At 46.9% G+C, this 22,088-nt stretch overlaps 1 protein-coding gene across 5 annotated transcripts in view; it reads left to right on the forward strand.

Moving 5' to 3' along the window:
• RABGEF1 (RAB guanine nucleotide exchange factor 1) overlaps window positions 1-22,088 on the forward strand; it is a 28,123-nt gene that overhangs the window by 334 nt on the left and 5,701 nt on the right. For 2 of the 5 annotated variants that reach the window (XM_083479319.1, XM_083479320.1), the window contains exons 2-8: window positions 6,106-6,294; window positions 7,916-8,082; window positions 15,893-15,913; window positions 17,038-17,204; window positions 17,802-17,883; window positions 19,399-19,531; window positions 21,227-21,318. In XM_083479319.1, the coding sequence (XP_083335445.1) occupies window positions 6,116-6,294; window positions 7,916-8,082; window positions 15,893-15,913; window positions 17,038-17,204; window positions 17,802-17,883; window positions 19,399-19,531; window positions 21,227-21,318 (841 nt within the window). In that variant the 5' untranslated portion in view covers window positions 6,106-6,115. Of the gene's footprint in view, window positions 1-6,105; window positions 6,295-7,915; window positions 8,083-8,725; window positions 8,846-15,892; window positions 15,914-17,037; window positions 17,205-17,801; window positions 17,884-19,398; window positions 19,532-21,226; window positions 21,319-22,088 lie in introns of all 5 variants that reach the window. The other 3 variants (XM_083479322.1, XM_083479321.1, XM_083479323.1) reach the window with 2 other exon arrangements.

Genomic DNA, 22,088 nt, shown 5'->3' on the forward strand with positions numbered 1-22,088 from the left:
TGGCCCTGCTATTGTTAATTTATCTATTGCATTGATGTCCCACCTTCTTCCCCCCCGAGGAGCTCCAGGTGGGGAACGTGGTTCTTCTCCCCCCTTCTCCGTGTAATCCCCACAACGACCCTGTGAGGTAGGCTAGGCTGAGAGACAGGGACTGGCCCAAGGTCACCCAGGGAGCTGCATGGTTTAATGGGGCTTTGAACCCTGATCTCAGCCCAACACTTTAACCACTACACCACACTGGCTCAGTTAGGTTCAGTGGTTTCACTGGGTCAGCTTTGGGTAGAGCTTAGAATTGGGTGCAACCCATCGTATTATGTGGCTAAGATCAAAGTGAAAGATATGTTGTGTAAATCATATTTACGACGGCTTTATTGTGCAAGTTAACTATAACTCTGTGCTTATCAGTTAATGCATTATATTTACCTTATTATATCTTTATTACTTATGGATCAACTGTACATTATATTATCAGTGAATGATGGTATCGAATGTTAAAAATAATTTTAGCATTATGGATATTATCAAATGTTAGCTGCTGTTTCCAGCTGCATGAATGTTTTGAGGTCTCTGCCTTTTTAAACCTATCTTTGATTTTTAAAACCGTTTTTCAACCTATTGTTTTGATTATATGGCTATCATTGCCCTTGAGACTTAAGTGAAAGGTGATCTATAAAGGGATAAATTAATAATAGTAATAGTCATACCTGGCAGTAGATCTGTTGAGTTGCTTCCAGTTAAACTGCACTCAAAAGGAGACCCACCAAAATGAAGGGGCCTAAGAACCTAGGACTTGCCGATCAGAAGGTCGGCGGTTCAAATCTCCATGATGCGGTGAGCTCCCATTGCTCAGTCCCAGCTCCTGCCAACCTAGCAGTTCGAAAGCACCTCAAAGTGCAAGTAGATAAATAGGTACCGCTCCGGCGGGAAGGTAAATGGCGTTTCCGTGTGCTGCTCTAGTTCGCAAGAAGCGGCTTAGTCATGCTGACCATATGACCCAGAAGTTGTACGCCAGCTCCCTTGGCCTATAGAGCGAGATGAGCGCCGCAACCCCAGAGTCGTCCGCGACTGGACTTAACAGTCAGGGGTCCCTTTACCTTTACTCCTTGAAGCATCTCCTAAGATACTTCATGCAGTAGATGATGTGTCAGTATGAAGAAAAAGTGCCGTGTTTGGGACTCTTTAGTTTAGAGAAAAGAGTTGGCCACGACTGGACCTAATGGTCAGGGGTCCCTTTACCTTTAAGGAAGTCATGCCCATTCATTTTAGTGAGCCTACTCTGAGTAGGACCAACACTGGTCACCCTAAGTGCTGCATAGTGGGTCACTTCTCTCCTCCCCTGAGGACAAGGTGGTCCTTTATGACCACAAATGGTAGGTTACCTACAATTATATACTTTATATATAATGGTTAGTGTCAGACTTAAGACCTGGGAGATCACAGTTCAAATCCCCTCTTAGTCATGAAGCTCACTGGGTGACCTTGGGCCAGTCACAGCTTCTTAAACTACCTCACAGGGTTATTGGAGGGATTAACTGAGGAGCAGTGTGAACCATAGACTCCTTGGAGAAAAAGGCAGGATATAAATGCAATAAGGAAGCCCTTCTGCTTATCTGCTTAAGAGAGCTGGAGGGGCCAGCTAGATGGAGATGTCTGTCGCCAACATGGCATCCAGATATCTCCATGTGGTTGCAATTGGACAAGTGTCAGTCGCAAAAGGTGCTGGACACTTGGTTAATTTCTAACATTATCCCAAGGGCGGTAGAGGGGGTGGGGAGGCTTCCTATGGGGGTTAACAGAGAATTGAGTACAAGGAGGTAAACAGACATTTCTGTCCTGTGAGCAGATTTAAAAATCTACCCGTAGACACACTAAACTGAAGTGTATATGGACACATGAAGATGCCTTACTCTTGTTAATAATAATAATTTATTTATACCCTGCCCATCTGGCTGGGCTCATGTCCCCTAGTGCTGTTGACTCTCACTAGCAGCAGCTGTCCAGAGTCTCTTATAAAGAGTCCTCTCCCATCTCTTCAGCCTGGGTAGCTTGGTTGGTTAGAGCGTGGTGCTGATAACACCAAAGTTGCCGGTTTGATACCTTATGCATATCCCTGCATTGCAGGGGGTTGGACTAGATGATCCTAAGGATCCCTTCCACCTCTACAATTCTATGGTTCTCCTAAAGGGCAAATGCTGTAGCTCAGTGGTTGGGTGTCTGCTTTGCACACAGAAGGGCTCAGTTTCCATCGTTGGCCTCTCTGGGTAGCACTGGGAGAAACCTGAGTCTGAAACCCTAGAGAGCTGCTGCCAGAGTAAACAGTTCTGAGCTAAAGGGGCCAACGGATTCAGCCTAAGGCATCCCATAACTGAAGGGACCTTTTGCATACACAGCACAGTGTGCTGTACCAGGAAGAGACAGTGGCTCTTCGCTGATGGTGACCCATCAGCATGGCAATCTGCCCAGTGTTTTTTCTTCGTGTTTCTCTCACGCTTTTGAAGAAAAACGATGCTTGGAGTTCTGAAACTAGAGGAAGACTCCAACTTCCTTTCCTCGGTCCTTCCTGCAGCTTGAATCCCAGTTCTCTCCCTCTGTCCCTGCCTGCTGCCCCTTGCATTTCCCCCGGCCGCTGAGCCTGGTGCTGCCTCTAGCGCAGACGTGGCTCCAGCCAGTTTGTTCCGAAGATTAATCATCTGGAGCCGATTAGTTTATTAGATCGGAAAAGGGCGGGGTGCGTTGGGGAAGCAAGCTTGGAAATGTTAGGGGCTTCTGCTGGAAGAACAATTTTGATGTTGGTATGTTACTGTGGTTTGGAAAGTGAAACTTCTAAAGAGTTTCTCCCACCAACTTGAGTGAAGGTGTGCACCCCAGACTTTCTGGTACAAGTTGAATTCCCTACCCTGTGTGCAGAAGATCAGCATTTGGACACCACATGGCCAAATCCAGGAACCAGTTGTGTTTGTGCCCTCTTTCTCACCCCCCTTTCTGTCACTAGCAAGAAATTGGTAACTGTGTTAAAGAGGATTTCCTGGGAACTGATTTCCCCCCCCGGGCTCTTGCCCTTCCCTCCCTTGTCCACCCCATTTTTCAGATGTAGCTGCTGGAATGCTGCACGGCTATTGTTTCCGTTTCTCTTTTTGTAGCAGATTGACACTGCTGCCCTTATAAAAATGAGCTCCTGACCCCTACAGCTTTCTAGCTCTGGCTGCTGTCTTGACTTGCAGGCAGCTCAGCCCCTCCCCATGATTCTCTGGTGACCTCACAACTTGACTGCCTTTTCAAAATGCCTGTCAGGGGTTGCAGAACCCCTCCCTCTCCCCCTCTTTCTCAGCACCTTTCTGGATTAAATGGGTCAAGGGCAGCTATCCCACTGTGTGCTGAGTGTGGCTTTGGAGTCGAGTTGCCTCCTAGATCCTGCAGAGGATTCATGGAAAATCCTGATGATGAAGTCATCCCGGTCCTTTCCGTTCCCAAGGCTTCTTGCATACCGGTGACATTCCTGAGTGCCTCTGCCGGAGTGTCTCTGCGTGTTTGACTCAGAAGGAGCAAACATTTGCACACTCTTAGATGTATTCCTGGCCTGCAAAAGCAGCTCTCCTTTTTCCCCATCAGTGCTGGGCTGCCAAGTTTGCTTTCAACCTCCTACTTAGAAAAAGGGTGTTTTCACTCACTGGTTGTCAGCTGCTCCTGAGGAACAGCAGAAGACTTGCTTGCCTTCTCGTGGCTTAGTTAGGACAGGCTTAATCATTTTCTGTTTGTTCCTTGTTCCGCATGAACCTGTGCAGTTCCCTTATTCTGAGTGAGGTCACTGGGACAGCTAAACCAAGAGGCACCTCACCATCTTGGGCAGAAGGATATTTTCCCTGTCTTTCTGGATGGAGAGGTTGGGTAGAATGAGAACCCCTTGCTTCAAGGGGGGCCTAGGCTGAGTAATTCTGCACGATACTTCCCCTGTTCCAACTTGAAGTGTGCAGATTCTGGGGCTCTTCAGTCTTGTACAATGGCATTATTTCTTTCTCAATTTTTTTTTATGTTAAGCAAAAAAAACCAAAACACAAACCAAAACAAACCAGCAACAAAACACCCCTAACCTGAAGAAGAATGCTGAGGAACTCAGTGCTTGCTTGCTTGCTTGGTGACTGTTTAGTTCCAATAAAGGCGTTACTGCTGCTACTCTTGGATTCTCTCTCCCTCTGGATGAACATTCTACCTCCATTTTTAATCTCTGTATATTTTTCATATTTGCATCTTGTGAAGTGACCACTTCCCTTGCCTACCAGCTCTATTCAGGTTGCTTTTGCACACAGCTCTTGCTCCAACTGGGCCCTCCTTGCTGGCTTGTTTTATTTTGGTCATTTGAAGGAATGACACTGTCCTTGCAGGCCTCCACCCACTGGGCGGGACACAGTTTGCTTGACTAGCCCTTGCATAATCTCCTTGCAGACACACTTTGAGTGAGTTGCATAACAGCGCGTACCTTGCATGACAAATCTTGACAGTGTCAGTTTTTCCTTCTAGGTCCTGGTGATAACTTCATAGCTATCAGGGTGGCTGATAATGCATTTTCTCTCTGTGCTGTCTTGATAGTTTTCTGCAGTTGGCCTCTTGTTCCTGCAATTATACTGAATTGCTGTGAACTCATATTCTTATCACATGATGCCATGAGGTTGTTTCTCTTATGTTTGGGTGTGTGTCGCTGGCTGTCAGGAGCAGGATGGCAATAAATTACATGGCGTTAGTAGAGTTAACTTTTTATTCAAGGAAACAAGGTCAACTCAGGAGGCTGGGCCTAGTGAGCCCAGCAACTTGTCCCAGTAAATCTTGCTCCTATAAGGCAGTTGTGCAGACTGAAGGTCCCTGGCCTTTCCACAGTTGCCTAAGTCTCCTCCTCCGCCCCTGATTCCATCCCAAGCAATCTGAAACTTCGTCGCCATGCCTGTCTGCTCCACCCTCTTCATCCCTCTTCTGTCTTTGCTTTGCCGTCTTCTGGTTCTGGGAGACCAGGGGGGAGGTGAGCTGGTCACAGCAGGAGGGGGAGAACCCCTGGCTTTTTCTGCAGCCTGACTCATCTCTGCCAGAATGGTGGAAGAATGATAGTCACAGACCTGTTTTACACACAGACTACACATAGCCCTGTATATAATTGTGCTGCCCACTCTAGGCATTGCCATGATAAGAGAGATGCATGTGTAAAAATTACAGTCCCTGAATGCAAAGCATGGCATTGCCTCAGTCAAACAGCACTCATATTTTGGGTGGCAGGTTGGTGAAATAGTTGACAACCTCCCATAGTGATTTTGGTGCCAAGACTTTCTCTCTTTCTAGTGCAGATAAGCTGGTCACCAGCCAGGCTGCTATTTAGCTTGGCCTCAAATATTGTTTTTTGGGACCATTTTATGTTTATAGCTCAAGTTCTGGACTGTCTTGGCCAGTGTGTGTGTGTTTCCTTTTGCTGCTAAATCTTGCAGCGTATTACCTTCTAAGAACATGAGAGGAGCCTGCTGGATCAGGCCAATGGCCCATCTAGTCCAGCATCCTGTTCTCACAGTGGGCAACCATATACCTGTGGGAAATCTGCATTCTCTCTTCCAGGAGCTGGTATCTGGAAGCATTGCTGCCTCCGACCATGACGGCACAGCTGAGCTATCCCCGCTCGAAGCCATTGATAGCCTTCTCCTCCATGACGAGACTCATGGAACTCATTGCTAATCTATCTAGTTACAACACTCTATGACATCTTTCCCCAGCCCTCCAGATGTTTTGAACTACAGCTCCCATTGACCCCCAGCAACATGCAGCTGTGCTGGCAGGGACTGCTGAGGGTTGTAATGCAAAACATCTGGAGGGCTCCACGTTGAGAAAGAAGGATTTCTAGGATTGCATAACAGGAGCTCTGCAACTTGGAAGATGGCTTTGCTCTAGTAGCATTTTATTAGTACCTATCTTGAACTCCTGAGGAACTAGGGAGGGGAGGTGCTGTGGCATTTTATTCCTGGCATTGCACATGCCACTTTCCCCAGCTGGTTTCTTTGATTTGTGTAGGACCTCCCCCACTTTTACTTATTTGAGTGACATTTAAAAACAACCCCCTTTTCCCTCCCACCACAGCAGGAGCAAGATGAGCCTGAAGTCGGAACGCCGAGGCATCCACGTGGACCAGTCCGAACTGCTCTGCAAGAAAGGATGCGGTTACTATGGCAACCCGGCTTGGCAGGGCTTCTGCTCCAAGTGCTGGAGGGAGGAGTACCAAAAGGCCAGGCAGAAGCAAATCCAGGAGGACTGGGAGCTGGCTGAGAGGTAAGGAGGTGTTGGCGCCAGGGAGAAATGCTTAGCTCCAGCTTTTGTAGCATTGCCACAAATTGCATGTTAATCTGTGGCTTGAATTGTTTTTTTAAACAGCTCTCTACAAAGATAATGCTTAGTAACATGTCAGTTCTTTGGTAGGATATCAGGTGGGGACAGCTGAAGTGTATGTGTGTGACTGAGAGAGGGCGTTTTGGTCATGTCTGTGCTGAAACTGCAATGTGGAGAGTTCCCCAAGCAGTAAGGAACATGGGAAGCCAGCTCCTGCTGAATCAGAACACTATCTCAGTATTGCCTACACTGACTGGCAGTGGCTCTCCAGGGTTTCAGGCAAGGAGTCTTTTCCAGCCTTTTCTTTTAAAAAGCTTTCCTTGATCAGAGAAAAAAACACCCCCCACAGTGTTTCATAAGGCCCATAGTTGTTGTTCTTCACACACAAGATAATTAAAACACGAAACAGCATATACATTTACAAGAAGACTAAAACAAGTGGATGCTTGTGGTATCCAACTGGGAAAGCTTATTGGAACCAAAAACATCTCCAGCTGTTTCTGTAGAGGGCAAATAGAGGGTGCCTACTTCAGCCAAACTGATCAATGGTTTGGAGCACATTGAGGAACAACATTTTTGGCTTTTTAGTTTAGACAGAGGAATGGAGAGGCCGGGACACCATAGAAATTCACAAAATTATGCACAGTGGAAGGAGTTTCTCCCCCCCCCTCTCTCTCTCTCCCCCTCTCATCTCATAAAACAAAGACCCAAGAAAACTGAACACTGGATGACAACTGGAAGTGGTTTTTCACACAGCACATGGTTAACCTGTGGAATTTGCTGCTGCAGGATGTAGCAGTACCGCGTTGTCGTACGTTTTGGTTCTTGAACGCTGAAAACCCGGAAGTAAATGCTTCCATTTTCGAACTTTTTTCAGAACCTGAATGTGTGACGCAGCTTCCACTGAGTGCAAGAAGCTCTTGCAACCAATGAGAAGCCATGCCTCGGTTTTCTAATGTTTCGGAAGCTGAACGGGCTTCCGGAACGGATTTTGTTTGAGAACCGAGGCACCACTGTATATGGTCTAGCAGCTGATTGTCTCTGTTCTTGCATTTCCAGCCCTCCTGGGACAGCTAAGGGGAAATAAGCAGAGATTTATACCAAAATTGGTTGGGCAATTGTCTGGATAGGGTAGAACAAAGCTTTCAGAATTCTTACGCTTGATGTGTGTGTACGTGCGTGTGTGCTCACACATTGACACAGTATAAAGGGATCACATTCTTGTGCTCTGGGTGCAAATGAATAAATGAAATTTCTGCAAGTAGAAAGTTGGCAGACTGTGAAATGAGCGAGATAAAACCATCATGCTTGATCTGCTAATTCTTCTGCTTGCGGGGGTACATTCAGAAATGGTATGCACTTACTGCAGTCTATAGTATTGCCATTCCCAGCCTGCTTCAAGGTGTAGGCCAGAAGCCTGGCTTAAATGTGTGACTTGATTTTATTGTGGAGCCAGAATCTGACCCTGGAGGAGACAGGAGGGATTCCCAGCTGCCGGTGAAACTCAGCAGCAGTGCTTCTTGCTGGAACTAACTGTGGCTCTGTTTTCTCCACCTGGTTGCAGGCTTCAGCGTGAGGAGGAGGAGGCCTATGCAAGCACTCAGCACCCTCAAGGGGCTCAGTCGCTCACGTTCACCAAGTTTGAGGAGAAGAAAACCAACGAGAAATCACGGAAGGTGACGACGGTGAAGAAATTCTTTGGGGCGTCATCTCGACCGGGAGCTAAGAAGGGTAAGCGGGGAGAGCGGTTAGGGGGGCTTTTAAAAACAGCTGGGTAATGATTTCAAGTTTTTCTGTTTCACTAGCCTTTTGGATTGGTATACAGCAATTATTGTGGCCCTTTCCAGACTCTTAAATCAGTTGGTCTGAGTCATCACCTAACTTGGAAAAATATTATTTTATGATAAGCCAGCAGAGCTCTCAAAGTGCACAACCCACAACACAACACAACATAACAGCTGCATTACCTTTATCGTAAAGGAAACGCTACAGCTAATGACAGCATTGAGAGCCACATTTGCTCCTTTGCTCTCAGCCGAGATGATTTTTGAGATGGCCTTTCTGCAAGGGGGCCAGGGCCGGGGGGTGGCGGAAGCCAGAGCTTGCAACCCAAGAGTATCAGTCTGCAGTTTCAAAGGACAGGGGCAGGAAGAGACAGTGTAGGCACTGGGAGATTCCCCTCTCTGCCTGTTTTAACCCCTTCACACACCCTTCTCAGCAAGTCCTATGCCACACTATAAAACTACCTGTGCTTCATCAGGGCCTCCCTTCCTGTCTGTGAACGAGAACTGCCAGATCTTTGGTCTCTCCTCTCCTCCCTCTCCCTTAACTGTGTCACCCTTGGGAGTCCTTGCCTTTTTTGCATTTGTTCCAGCCGCTCAGGAGTCCAGCGTTAAGTCCGGACAGCTTGGGAAGGAGCTCAGTGCTGATAACCTTCTCAGGGACTTGAAGGAGATTTTTACTCCACCCTGGGAACTCTCTTCTCCTGCTGAAGGTAACGCGGCCCAGCCGCACCAAACCCGCCTCTCTGCTCATTTTAGCAGCTTTGCCGAATCCAAAGCTAGGGTTGTGCCAGGAGTAGCTCCCATAGAGCCTCTCATCAATTGATCAAACTGCTTCCTTACCACCTTTCCCGTGTTGGAATTGGAGACACCGCAGTCCTTCAAATTGAGCGCGTTCATCATTTCCCTGCAAGTCGACACAAATAGCGGTTCTATTATTTTGGTTGAACTTTCTGCCGGAAGGGCCAAGACCACGGCTCAAGCAAAGAACTAAAGCAGCAGGTCTTACTATTTATTGATATATTGCATTTTTGTCCCACCTTTTCTCCAAGGAGTACGAGGTGGCATACATGGTTGCCTTCTCTCCTCATTTAATCCCCCACAACAACCCAGTGAGGGTCAGTTAGGTTGAGAGGCAGTGAGTGGCCCTCGAAGTTGCCCAGTGAGCTTCATGGCTGAGTGGGGATTCGAACCCTAGTCTCCCAGGTCGTAGTCCCAACCATAGTCCTAACCATTATGCTACATTGGTATTTCTACCTCTGCTAGCTTGGGCTATGGAGTAGAAAGTTACAGTTCAATACAGTCATACCTCATGTTACGTTCTTTCAGGTTACGTCCTGCGGCAACCTGGAAGTGCCGGAAAGGGTTACTTCCGGGTTTCGCCACTCGCACATGCGCAGAAGCGCAAAAATGATGTCACACACATGCGCAGAAGCAGCAAATCGCAACCTTTGTGTGTGCAGACGTGCTGCTGCAGGTTGCATTCTTTTCATGTTGCGAATGGGCCTCTGGAACAGATCCCGTTCGCAACCAGAGGTACCACTGTAGAAGGGAGCAATTTTACTATGAGGATGCAAGAACATGGAGTCGGCTGCACTGAGCGAACTGTGGAACCTGCTTCCACAGGAGGCAGTGATGGCCACCGACGTGGATGGTTTTAAAAAAGGATCAGACAAGTTCATGGAGGATAAGAAGGCTATCCTTGTCTGCAAGCCGTAATGGCTTTACTCTGCCTCTGCGGTTGGAAGCAGCAATGCTTTGAATACCAGTTGTTCTGGAAACTGCAGGAGGAGAGAGAGCTGTGGTGCTCAGGTCCTGCTTGCAGGCTTCCCAGAAGAGGCATCTGGGTGGCCACTGTGAGAGCAGGATGCTGGACTAGATGGGCCACTGGCCTGATCCAGCAGGCTCCTCTTGTGTTCTTAGGTATTTGAGCATCACAAGGCTGTGTACAAAAATACCTGCAGAATAAATAAAATAGCAGCTGGCATCGGGCCAGAGCAGATATATTTCAAGCTGTTGTGATCACCTGGTATCAGGGTCTAGCAAAGGTGGGAGAGAATATGTTTTTAGTGAGATGCTGAAGGGTATTCTGTGTATGTGCCTGCCTTGATTCGGAAGAGAGGCTATTCCATGAGGATGTCCTCCCGCTGGTCGCAGTCAGGCAAGTCTCTGCAGGCTGCAGCACAGCCAGGAGGACCTTGTCAGACAACCTTAGCTGCTGTGGAAGGAGCAGGCAGCTGCCCAGGGGCTGATGGGAATTGTAGTCCAGAACCTCTGGAGAGCACCTGATCAGCAAAGGCTGCTCTACAATTTGCTGGGGGCCTGCAGGGGCTTTTTCTTAGAGAGTTTCTTGCCATTAAGCAGTATGTAAATCTTGTTTAGATAAATAAAATAAGAAGCCAGAAGCTACCCATGTTCCTTTGGGAGGAAGGGAGGGTTATAAATGTAATTAAAACATTCCAGAAGCTAGCTTAGGAGCCTAAAAACATGGTTCTTTCCTTCAAGAAAATATGGATAAAAATACTTGCTGCATTCCACACGGTTTTAACTTACAAAAGTGTTGAATGTGCATAATGGAGTCTCTTGTGTGCATTGATGTTTCTTTTCTTAGGTTTTAAGCAAAACTAAAAAATTCTCAGGCCTTGAGACTGTTCTGAATTGGAATATTTCCTTCCGGCTCTAAGAAGGGCAGATTTTTTAAAAAAGGCTCTGAGAGATAGAAGCTGTTGGATCAAAGCTGCCCCTCCAGGCCATAACAGTGAAAAGGGGAAATTAGGAGTTGTATGTGACAGAAATGAGATTATATTATTTCTAATTTTTTTTAGGTCAACTATTAGTGTTCTTCTTCCTTTAAAAAAGCAAGTCTTTGAATGTAGAAATAGAACAGGGCTGAAGGTGCCCTATGACTGCCCCTAGTCTGCAAATTGACTGACCTTACATAATTCTAGTTTTGCTAGTCTTGGGAGGGGCAGGGACTCTGAATTAATTTTATTTTATTTTTCAGTTCAATTCAGTCCAGTTTATATTCGGCTCCTCTTCAATGAGGAGCCATGGGCAGGAAACAGATGTACCATTTGAAACAAAAACAAAGCAAACATTTTAAAACATTCTAAAAACATAATAAAAAACATCTACAATCAGTTTACCGTTCAAAAAATTACTCTACAGGCCATTAAACACATTTTTCCATCCCATGTTCTCAGGGTTGCCAGGAACAGTCTTCTTCATTCACCATATGCACCAGGGTCAATAGGAACATTTCTTCTGAATAAGGAGGGAGACAATCACACTTCACTAGGGAAGGTATTCCACAACCAGGGAACTTCCACTGAAAAGGCTCTGTTGTGGGTCAGCACCAGGTGGGCAGCCCCGGTGGCAGCCCCACCCAGAAGGCCTCACTTGCTGGTCATAGGGTCTGAGATGGTTAGTATTGGGGAAGATGCTCCCCCTCCAGTCGCTTGACCAGTTTTCTTGCTTCTAAAAATTAAGCAGTCTTAACGCACACACTTCCAACCCTACCTTTGTCCCAATAAGGACGACAAACAAGTTTTTAAGGAATAAAAAGAGAGCTGTGTGTATCCACAGCCGTATCCTGCACTTTTTTTGGCTTTCCGAATCCAAGCTTTTCTATCGGCAGCGGTTTTTGTTTCTGTTTCTTTGCCTTTCCCTAACCTGTTTTTCCAGGGGTTCTGTGGGGTCCAATTTTCATAGAAACAGTTTCCTACATGGTTTCTGTTGTGCTTGCACGACACATTGCCCATTCACCATATCTGTCTGGAAGGCCGATGGGAACCCAGGAAGCTGCCTTATATTATGCTGAGGCAGATGTTAGTCCATTTAACATGGTGCTTCCTACACTGACTGGCAGCAACTCTCCAGTTAGAGTATTCCCAGAGCTACCTGGAGATGCTGGGGATTGTACCTTGGACGTTTTTGCATGCAAAGCAGATGCTGTCCACCACAGAGCTGTGGCTCTTCCCTGCTGCCACAGAGCTAGATCTGATGTGCTTAAACTACAGGGCGGTACAACTCTTGTTTCACAGAAAGCTGCCTTTCTGTTGGGCCATTGGACCATCTGGCTCAGTATTGTCTACACTGGCAGGCAGCCTCTCTCCAGAGGTTTCAGACAGAGCAACCAGCTCAACCGGATATACTGGGTATTGAACCTGGGACCTTCTGCATTCAAAGCAGGTGCTCTGCCACTGAGCTGTAGCCCTCCCTTAGGTCCCCCAGCTTTTCCTGAGCACTACTTCTTTGTGTTCTTCTGATCACAGTAGGGCTCTCCTCTTCCTTGCTGCTTTTTGCCAAACTTCTTATGAGCTGCCCTGATTGGCTGTTTCAAGAAATTGTACTCCCTCCCTCCTCACCCAAAAGGTGGATCTCGTATTTTTGAAGTCAAAGGTTGGGTCAGATTTATTTTATGTTATTTATCACATTTATATCCCACCTTTTTCTGCAGGAAGCCCAAGGTGGCATACATGATTCCTCATTTAATCCCCATAATAACCCTATGAGGTTGCCTAGGCTGAGAGGCAGTGGCTGGCTCCAGGGTTACCCAGTGAGCTTCAGAGCCGACGGGGGATTCGAACCCTGGTCTTTCCCAGGTCCAACACTAACCACTACACCACATTGGATTAAGCTAGGGGTCTCTGGCAGAAGCCAGCTAGATGATGCTGGAGTGTCTCCCGGCATGGCATAGTAGCAATGGTGCCCCATATCCTAGACCCCAGCATCCAGCATGAAAGGATCCATCGCTTCTGATAGTTCTAAGATTCCCTGATTAGTTTCTTGCCTCTGGAATTTGCCCTCTGTGATAACCTACCTTCCTGATTTCTGCTCCAAATGTCACTGACGAGGAAGGACATGTGGTTCAAAACCTGGCCTAAATGGCCTTAAATGTCTAGTGAGTTAAATCCTTGCTCTCCGTAAAACTGCTAAGATTCCAGAAGTGCATCTGTTCTGAACAGTTATTGGGCATCATATCGCCCGTGATATTTAGACTCCTGATCTTCTCTCTGCCCTCCCCATAATGCTACAACAAGAGCTAGGAACCTGTGGCCCCCAGGTACAAAGGGACTCCAGCTCCCTTCAGCCCTGCTCAGCTTGGTCAGTGGTCGGGGGCAATGGGAGAGTTGTTGGAGGGCTGTAGGACCCCACTCCTGCTGGGGTGTTTGGGGAGGATCAGGTCTCTTAACCACAATCAAATCCTTAAAAGAGGATTAGACAGATTCCTGGAGGAGAGGGCTGTTGATGGCTACTAGCCATGATGGTTATGCTCTCTCTCAACAGTTACAGTGATGCTTCTGAATACTGGTTGCTGGAAACCACAGGAAAGGATAGGGCTCTTGTGCTCTGGTACTGTGATCGAGTTCTCACAGGCATCTCGTTGGCCACTGTGAGAAGAGGATGCTAGACATAAGTGGGCCTGATTCAGCTGGGCTCTTCTTCTTGTCTTAACCACAACTCTCATCAACTCTTGACCAAGGGTTGGGGCTGATGGGAGATGGAGCCTGGCAGTGGCTGGAGGGCTATAACCCCACTCCCTGCCCCTCAAGCGGGGGGAGGGGGGGGCTCTGAAGAAGGAACACATTGCTTCCTGTAGTCCTGGAGAAATTACAATCCTCTGGCACTTGCTTAGCCAGGAAAGTGGCACAACCGTAGTGCGAGGCTTTAGGCTGATGTGGATGTTCCTCTAGATGACAGTTTTCACTGATGCTTTGCCTGCCTTTGAGCTTCCTGTGTTTTTCTGTGTCTTGCGGTGAGTCTCCACCTTCCTATCCCCCGCCCCACCTGTTCAAGCAAATGGTTTGGGGGTTTGGTGTTTGTGTGAAAGGGGCTCCAAAGGGGCAGGCGTGCTTTTAAGCCTCCACCGTGTACATTGGGCTGCAGCAAAGTCAACAGTGAAGACGCTTGGTGTGGCCAGTTGCACGTCTTCAAGACCCCCATGTAGAAGTCACTTAAAAGATAATGCCAGGCTGTGTGTCCTCTTTGCAGTGGCGTAGCGTGGGTTGTCAGCACCCGGGGCAAGGCAAGTAGTTTGCGCCCCCTAACCCGTGGATTTGCGCCCCCTAACCCTAACCCCCAGATGTTGCGCCTGGTGCGGCCGGCCCCCCCTGCACCCCCCACGCTATGCCACTGCCTCTTTGGGTAGAACACTGTTTCCTGGACACTCTCTGTCTTCAGTGTGTGTTTCTGTGTTTGTGTGTGTGTCTTGTGCTCAGTCCCACAGCCCCACTAATTTCCTAATCCATACATTTTCCCTCTCTTGCGCCCCTGCCCCTGAGCTAGATACACAAACCCAAAAAGGGTGTATGTGCTTTTTGTTTGTGTTTAAAAAGCTCAGATAAACTCATTTGTATTGCCATGTGGTTCAGACATCTTAGTGGTGCCTCATCATGGCTTTTTTTTTTTAGGGGGGAGGGGGTGCCTAAAATACGAAAAAGTTGATATTCAATTTTGTTAGGTCTGTACGTACTTAATTTCCTTACCCCATCCATTGGAAATGAGGTTAGTCTAAGCAAATATGAAAGGGACACACTCTCTCTCCCTCTTCCCCCTGCCCCCCGGAAATCAGTAGAGAGAGGTGCATTGAAATAAAACTGATAGTGATAATAATAATTGAGACAGGATATGTAAGAGAGAAGATACCATAGCAGGAAAGAAGGAAAAAAGAAAGGGGGAAGAAAGAGATGAAGGAAGAAGAGAAGGAAAGAAGGTGGGGGAAAGGGAATGAAAGAAGGGGGGAAAGGGAAGAACATTTGTGTGTGTGTGTATCTGTCTATCTAAGTGTGTGTGTAAGCATGTATAATGCAGAGGGAAGGCACTCAGAAGTCAGGTAGCTGAAAATAGGTTAAAAGAGGAGAGTTTTTGTGCATGTTTAAAAGAAGTTGCTCCGGTGGGAAGGTCAGCTTACCTGGACCAGCCCTGCCACAGAGCAGTGATAAGCAGTTCATTGCCATCTTGCATCACTGCATACTAAGGAGCTCCTGGTGGCTGGATGCAATGGTTGCTGAACAGCCATTATGTAACATTTGTATTCCGCCTTTTCTTTTCTCCAAGGAGCTCAAGGTGGTATACATGGTTCTGCCTTTCCTTATTTAGCCCCCACAGCAACCCTGTGAAGGGTTATTATTTAATCTATTTATATCCCACACTTTCTCCCAAGCTGGGATTTGAGGCAGCTTCCACCACTTAAAAACATTGTTGCAAAAGACAAATTAGTCATAAAAACCTAGTTAGTAGTTAAAATATATCAGCTGCATTGCCTGCACCTTAGTTTCCAAAGGCCTCTCTGAACAGCAAGATCTTAGCATGCCGGCAGAAGGGAGCCAGCCTGACCTCTCGGAAGGGGATCCCCCAGTGTGGAATGTGGGAGCAGCCACAGAAAAGGCTCTCTTTCAGGTTGCCAGGGACGCAGGGAAGGTCCTCCCCGAGGACATTAGCACCTGGGCAGATTTGTACAGGGAGATGCGATCTTCCAGGTAGCCTGGGTCCCAGCCCGAAATGGTGAAACGCCTCCTGGTGTCCTCCCCTCCCTGCTGCAAACCGACATCTGTCATCGTGTGCCCTGCCTCTGACATATTTGTGCTTTGCTCGCTGTTGTATTTGTGAAACACAAACTGAGACTGTGTCCTTTGTGTGTTTTGTTCTCTCTCTCTCTCTCTCCTTCTCCCTCTCTCTTTTCGTTCCATCGCTTTTTGCTCGTCCGCCCTGCTCCATTTGCGTCGCCTTCTCACGCGCCATCCCTCCATTCCGAACAGTCCTGGTTGGCAAACGGAGAGGTGGGTGACTTTCCACTGCATTTTGGAGCACACCGTGACAATGTTTGGCTTTGCTTGCGCCTTTTTAAATGTGTGCGGCCTGCGAAACGCTGTCTCGTCTCGTTTTTGATCGGGGCTGGTGGCCGTTTTAAAACATTGCGTTGCTTAATTTATCTATTGGCAGCCTTTGGAGCCCGCTCTCTGGCTGAAAGGGCTCCTGATGCGGCTAGCATGCAGTCAATTGCATCAATATAGTCCCTGCCCACACAGGCTGACAATCCATAAACAGAAATTGCAACACACAAGGGAAAAGGCATGGGCAGGGAAGAGGAAAAACCAAACTCAGGCACCATGGAATCATAGAATGGTAGAGTTGGAAGGTACCGCTGAGGGTCATTTAGTCCAATCCCCTACAGCACAGTTCTTAGAACGATTAGCTGTCGCAGTTCAGGAGCAGGAGGTGCCTAAAACAGCTGGATTTTTGGCAAAGCTGATGGAGTGAGCTGCCTGCTTCCCATCTTTCCCACTGAGGCAGTCTGGTGGTAAGGCTGCCCCCAGGCAACATCTGAGGGAGAGGAAACCTTGTCAATCTGGAAGTGCCTGAATGGAGCTTTGTGCTTTCTGCATATAAAGCTTCTACTCAGGTACAGTTCTCCCAAACCATTATTCTATGGCATAGCGGGCCATGAGGGTGCCAGTACCTCCTCTGGCGCCAGCGAAATATCACCTCAAAAATCCACAGCGCAGGGGAAACCCTTTGCTCCTCCAGCTCAGTTTCTGTTTGCACTGGCTTGGCTTTCCCTACATTGAACGTGCCAAAATTGGATACCTACTTCTTCCCTTCCCTTCCGAACAGAGGATAGATGCAATGCGCTTCTCTCTGTGAGCAAGCTCAGTGTTGATTCCCCCCTCCCCCCAGTGCCCACACCATTTTTTGGGCTGCTATTTCTGCTCTTTTAGAGGTGGCAACCATTTTGTGTTCTCCCCCTCCCTTGGCAGGCATTTTATGACAGGTGCACCAGGGACTTTCTCAACATTCCAAATGGCCCAGTGATGGTTAGTGACCCCTTTGCAGTTCATAACTTGGCAGGAGTGAAGTCAAATAACAGGGTGCCCTAAAGGTTGTGCCGTCTTCTCTCCCGCAGATGTCCCAGACACTAAGGCTCCCAGCCCTTCGATCAGCCGGCAAGTCAGCATCGAAACGGACCGGGTGTCCAAGGAGTTCATTGAGTTTCTCAAGACATACCATAAATCCGGCCAGGAGATTTACAAGCAGTGCAAACACTTTTTGGAAAACATGCACCACAAGCGGGTAGGTCCCGGTCGCAAGAGCGGAGAGGCCTCGCTTTCCGTCGGAGGCTCTGGGAGTGAGGGTGGGTGGAATTAAAACCACGGACTTGCTTTTGAAGGAGTGAAATTAATGTATATTAGGTGTTGAGCTGACTTGTGAAAATAGAAAATAACTATGCCCCTTTAAAGAATGCGAATGTCCTGATTATCTGCTCAAGTAGTATGCTTTTGTTATATTTATGGGAAAAGTATGCATACGTACTTCAGTCTTTACTGCAGGAATATTTGAAATTTGGCCCAGATGGAGCTGCCACATCTTAAAATAATTTACTCAGATTTTATGTTTGTTATTTGGGGATAGTTGGCAAACAAGGGGGTGGGGAAGCTTTGGAAATAGATATTGAGGAAAACCAATGCAGGCGTCACAGCTGAAGACCCTCTGGCAGAACGCCATCCAGCCTCTGTTTTCATTGGAAGGTGGACCACCTTCTGAAGTAGTCTGTTCCACAGCTGAGGAGATACTGCCATCAGAAAGTTCTTCCTGATGTTTCGTCGGAATCTTCTTTATCGTAACTTTGCATTGCCTGTTCTCACCTGCGCGACTGGTGCTCTTTTCCAGGACCTGAGTATTGAGGAACAGTCTGAATACGCCCAGGACTTCTACCAGAATGTGGCAGATAAGTTGCAGAGCCGCTGGAAAGGTATTTCTCATTTCTGCTCTTAGCTGATGATAGGTAGTGGGGCTTGGGTGGGAGGCATGCACACACATTACAGCTTCGGTTGCAAGACAGCTACGGCCGTTCTGGGATTGGGAAAGCTTGAACACAGTTGTCCATTCATTGGTAACCTCACAGTTGGACCTCACAGCTACCCCATCTTGCTCACAGCGGCCAACCAGATGTCTGTGGGAAACCCTCAAGCAGCACTCTCCCCTCCTGTGGTTTCCAGCAACTGGTGTTTGGAAGTATTTCCACCTCTGACTGTGGAGGCAGAGCAGAACCATCATGGCTAGTAGCCCTCCATAGCCTTTTTCGTGATTGCGTGGGCCTCTTTTTCTGTGGGAGCATGCAAGAGGGAACTTCAAAACACAGCGTGAGCACCTGACACTGAGGAGAGCCAATCTCCCCCACCCCCACAACAAGAAGGGATTTAGGGCACAAGGGCTGGGTCCTGTGATGCTGAAGAGTTCAGAAAATGGGCCCTCTGACCCGTGGCACTTGAGCCGGTCTCAAGCTTCTAGTTCAGAAACCACAACAACATCAATTTTATTATCTATACCCCGCCCGGCCACTCCGACCAGCCACTCTGACTACTTCCAACAAATTATAAAACCACAGTAAAACATCAAACATTAAGAACTTCCATATTCAGATGTTTTCTAAATGTCAGTTGTTTATTTCATTGACAACTGATGGAAAAGCATTCCACAGGGCAAGCACAACTACTGAGAAGGCCCTCTGCCTGATTCCCTATAACCTAACTTCTTGCAATGAGGGAACCACCCGAAGGCCCTCGGAGCTGGAGCTGGATCTCAGTGTCTGGGCTGAACGAGTTTCCTTTTCTCTTTTGTATATACTTATTAAATTTTCTGTTTTACAGTTTAAAATCCTCATTTTTACATCCTTAAGATATCAGTGACTTCCCTTCTTCTCTTTCCATGGTTCATTTTACATATCATTATTCCCTGCATATTTTACAAAAACTATACCATTCAGTATTCCATTATTGCATCCATCAAAACTTCTTTACACTGTTAAATTTATCTTAATGCTGCCAGCGTTTTCAGCTGCGCACAGTTATTTCCCATATATTCAGTAAACGTTTGCCAATCTTCTCTAAACATATGTTCTTCTTCTTCTCTTTTTCTGTATGTTAAGTCTGCAAGCTGTGCATATTCTGTCAACTTAAGTTGCCATTCTTCTTTGGTTGGGACCTCACTCGTTTTCCATTTATGGGCTAACAAAACACAGGCCGCAGTAGTAGCATACATAAAGGGTTGAACGAGTTAGCTGGTTCAAGGGAGCCCACTCCTGGTCTGATCTAGCAGGGCAGCTCTTAAAGGAGAGCTCTTGACTAGAAGATGCTCAGGTGTTTTCTCAGGCGGCATTTGGCTAAAAACAGGTAGAACCGGAAGTTTGGTGCAGACTCTGCCTCCGCTTTTTTGAACTGTATGGGGAAGCCAGGTACTCTTTGATCTCGGGATGTCTTTTTTTCAGTGTCCCCGGAAAAAGCGGAGAAGGCGATGGACCAGATCGAGAAGTACGTCATGACTCGGCTTTACAAATACGTTTTTTGCCCGGAAACCACAGAGGATGAGAAGAAGGACCTTGCTGTCCAAAGGAGGATCAGGTGCGGCGGGGTGCCCCCTTGGGGGAAGTTGTTCTGCCTTCACTCAGCTTGATAAACTTCTATGTAGTTGCTACACTTCTGCCTGCTTCAGGGTGGCACCAAGGGGGGTCCTTGCCTCATTTGTAAACCCCCATTTTTTTTAAAAAAAAGTTTCAAAATGACCTTTTTGGTAAAGTATGCAAACAAATAAAAAATGTAAAAACAAGCAGGAATATAGTCCACTAAGCTAAAACAAAACACAGTCTGGGTGGGTTACCACTGACCCTAGCATTACAGGGAACACAAGAGATTTTGAATTCATTTTATTACTCATTTAAAAACATATTTTTATACCACTGTATAGCAATTAAAAATTCATAGCAATAAAAAGAGAAAATCATACCAAAAACTATCATCTTCGTTTTTGAAAAACAGACATTCGTTACCCATTGTGGAAGACGATGTATTCTTAATTACCTGCATAAGCCTGGTGGAATAGAAAAAAAAAATATCAGCAGGCATTTAAAAGTTGGCACAGAAGGCGTCTGCTTGACTCTCCAGTGGCAGAGCGTTCCACAGGACTTTTACACAGTCACAGTAAACGAGTAGCCCATTTATAAGCCTTTGTGTGCTATTTGGTCTCAGCCCCTGTAGTTTTCAAGCCAGCAACCAATGTTGCTTGGGAATCTTACCCAGCCACATAGATTTTTGAGTGGCAGGTGAAGGAACCTGACCCTGTAGTTGGATCATGCAAGTTAGAGGCCGCTGCGCACTATCAAATGTACATTTTTAGCTGGATTCCCCTTGCATGTCTCATCCCTCTCCCCCAATAAATTTTCTGCTACAGTCAACTTTGGTCCACCAGCCTTTAAAATAAAATGGTGCATGATATATCCCTAGTGATGAATGTCTAATCGGGCTGCTCCTGATAATGAAAGGAGGATTAATGTCTTGTAATTTGTATTCTGAACACTGTATTAAAAACAGAATAACAATGGCAGCAGCAAAACGATGTTTTGAAAAAAGCAATTTTCTGCTATTCATCCCTGTAATTTACTTAATTGTCAGTTTTTATTTTTACATGGTTTTTACCGCAGGACATCAGGTTCAGAAAGGAGTATTACACGGGTTAGTTACTAATTTTACAAATAAGATTAAATCAAGTTCATTTGAAGATTATATATTAGCACACCAAGCCCAAGAAATACAAAAATAAGTAGTTGGTGGTTGTGTTCAGTTTTTATAATATTTTTCTCTCACAGTCTTGTTTTAAAATATTTTCAGCTTTTTGAGCATGTTAGTTTGTTTGCCAAGAAGGTTAAACTACAGCCACATTCATGCCATACGTGAGCACTCTCACGCCACAGTCATGGCTTCCCCCAAAGAATCCTGGGAACTGTAGTTCATTTAAGGGGGTTGACCACATCAATCTATAATCCCCAGCACCCTGGACAAACTACAGTTCTGGGTTCTCCATGTCTGTTAAAGTGATAAGAGAGTACTTTAAGTGTAGCTGTAACTTTGCTTTCCCAAAATCCATAAACTTAGAATTGTAGAGTTGGATGGGACCACGAGGGTTGTCTAGTCCAGCCCCCTCAATGCAGGAATCTTTCGCCCGACATGGGGCTCAAACCCACAACCCTGAGATTAAGAGTCTCATGCTCTACCAACTTGATTTCTTAAGAGCTTTCTCTTTCTCTCCTCCTCTACTTTCAGAGCTTTGCACTGGGTCACTCCTCAGATGCTCTGTGTTCCTGTCAATGAAGAAATCCCCGAAGTCTCCGACATGGTCGTAAAGGCCATCACAGGTATGCCGAGGGATGCTGGGTCCCAGCTGGCGCAAGGGCGGGTGCAATGCCATGATTTCTTTGCAAAACCATTGCCCAGCCTTAAAATCACTGACACAGAAACAAATATGTCTCTCTGCTAAAGCACCATAACAGGCGGCCCTCAAGAACCTGGATGCAGCCCATGGTGTGTGGCTTTTTCTGCATGTTTCCATGGAAAACAATCCAAGATTTGATTGGGATTGACCGCTCAAGAAACAGGGGCATCTTTGTGTTTCTTACAAGATTCCCCAATGTTTATTGCTCAGGGCCACAAGCTCAGCAGTAGAACACATGCACTACCCACAGAAAGCTCTACTAGGTCCAGGTCCTCAGTATCTCCAGGTAGGGCTACCTAACTCTGGGAGAGCCAGAGGGAAAAGTAGGCTACGTTTTGGGCCACATCTAAGTCAGAAAATTGTACATACATGCACCTGTGTTCTCCAGAGTTAAAGGGCTTATTCCAGCTAGGCAGAAACACTCCAGAAGAATAGGAAGTAGCGGTGGTGAGAGAGCGTGGCCCAGGGAGAGTCCCAAGGACATCAGAAGAGTCTCAAGGGTCAGGCCAAAGACCCATCTAGTCCAGCCTCCTGTTCTCATAGTGGCCAGCTGGATGCCAAAAAGGGAAACCAGCAGAAATTCAGCAGCATTGCTGCCTCCAGATGTGGAGGCAGGACATAGATAAAGGTAAAGGTAAAGGGACCCCTGACCAATAGGTCCAGTCGTGGCCGACTCTGGGGTTGTGGCGCTCA

This window comes from Podarcis liolepis, assembly GCF_965112155.1.
Source record: "Podarcis liolepis genome assembly, chromosome: 16".
NCBI classification, from domain to species: domain Eukaryota; kingdom Metazoa; phylum Chordata; class Lepidosauria; order Squamata; family Lacertidae; genus Podarcis; species Podarcis liolepis.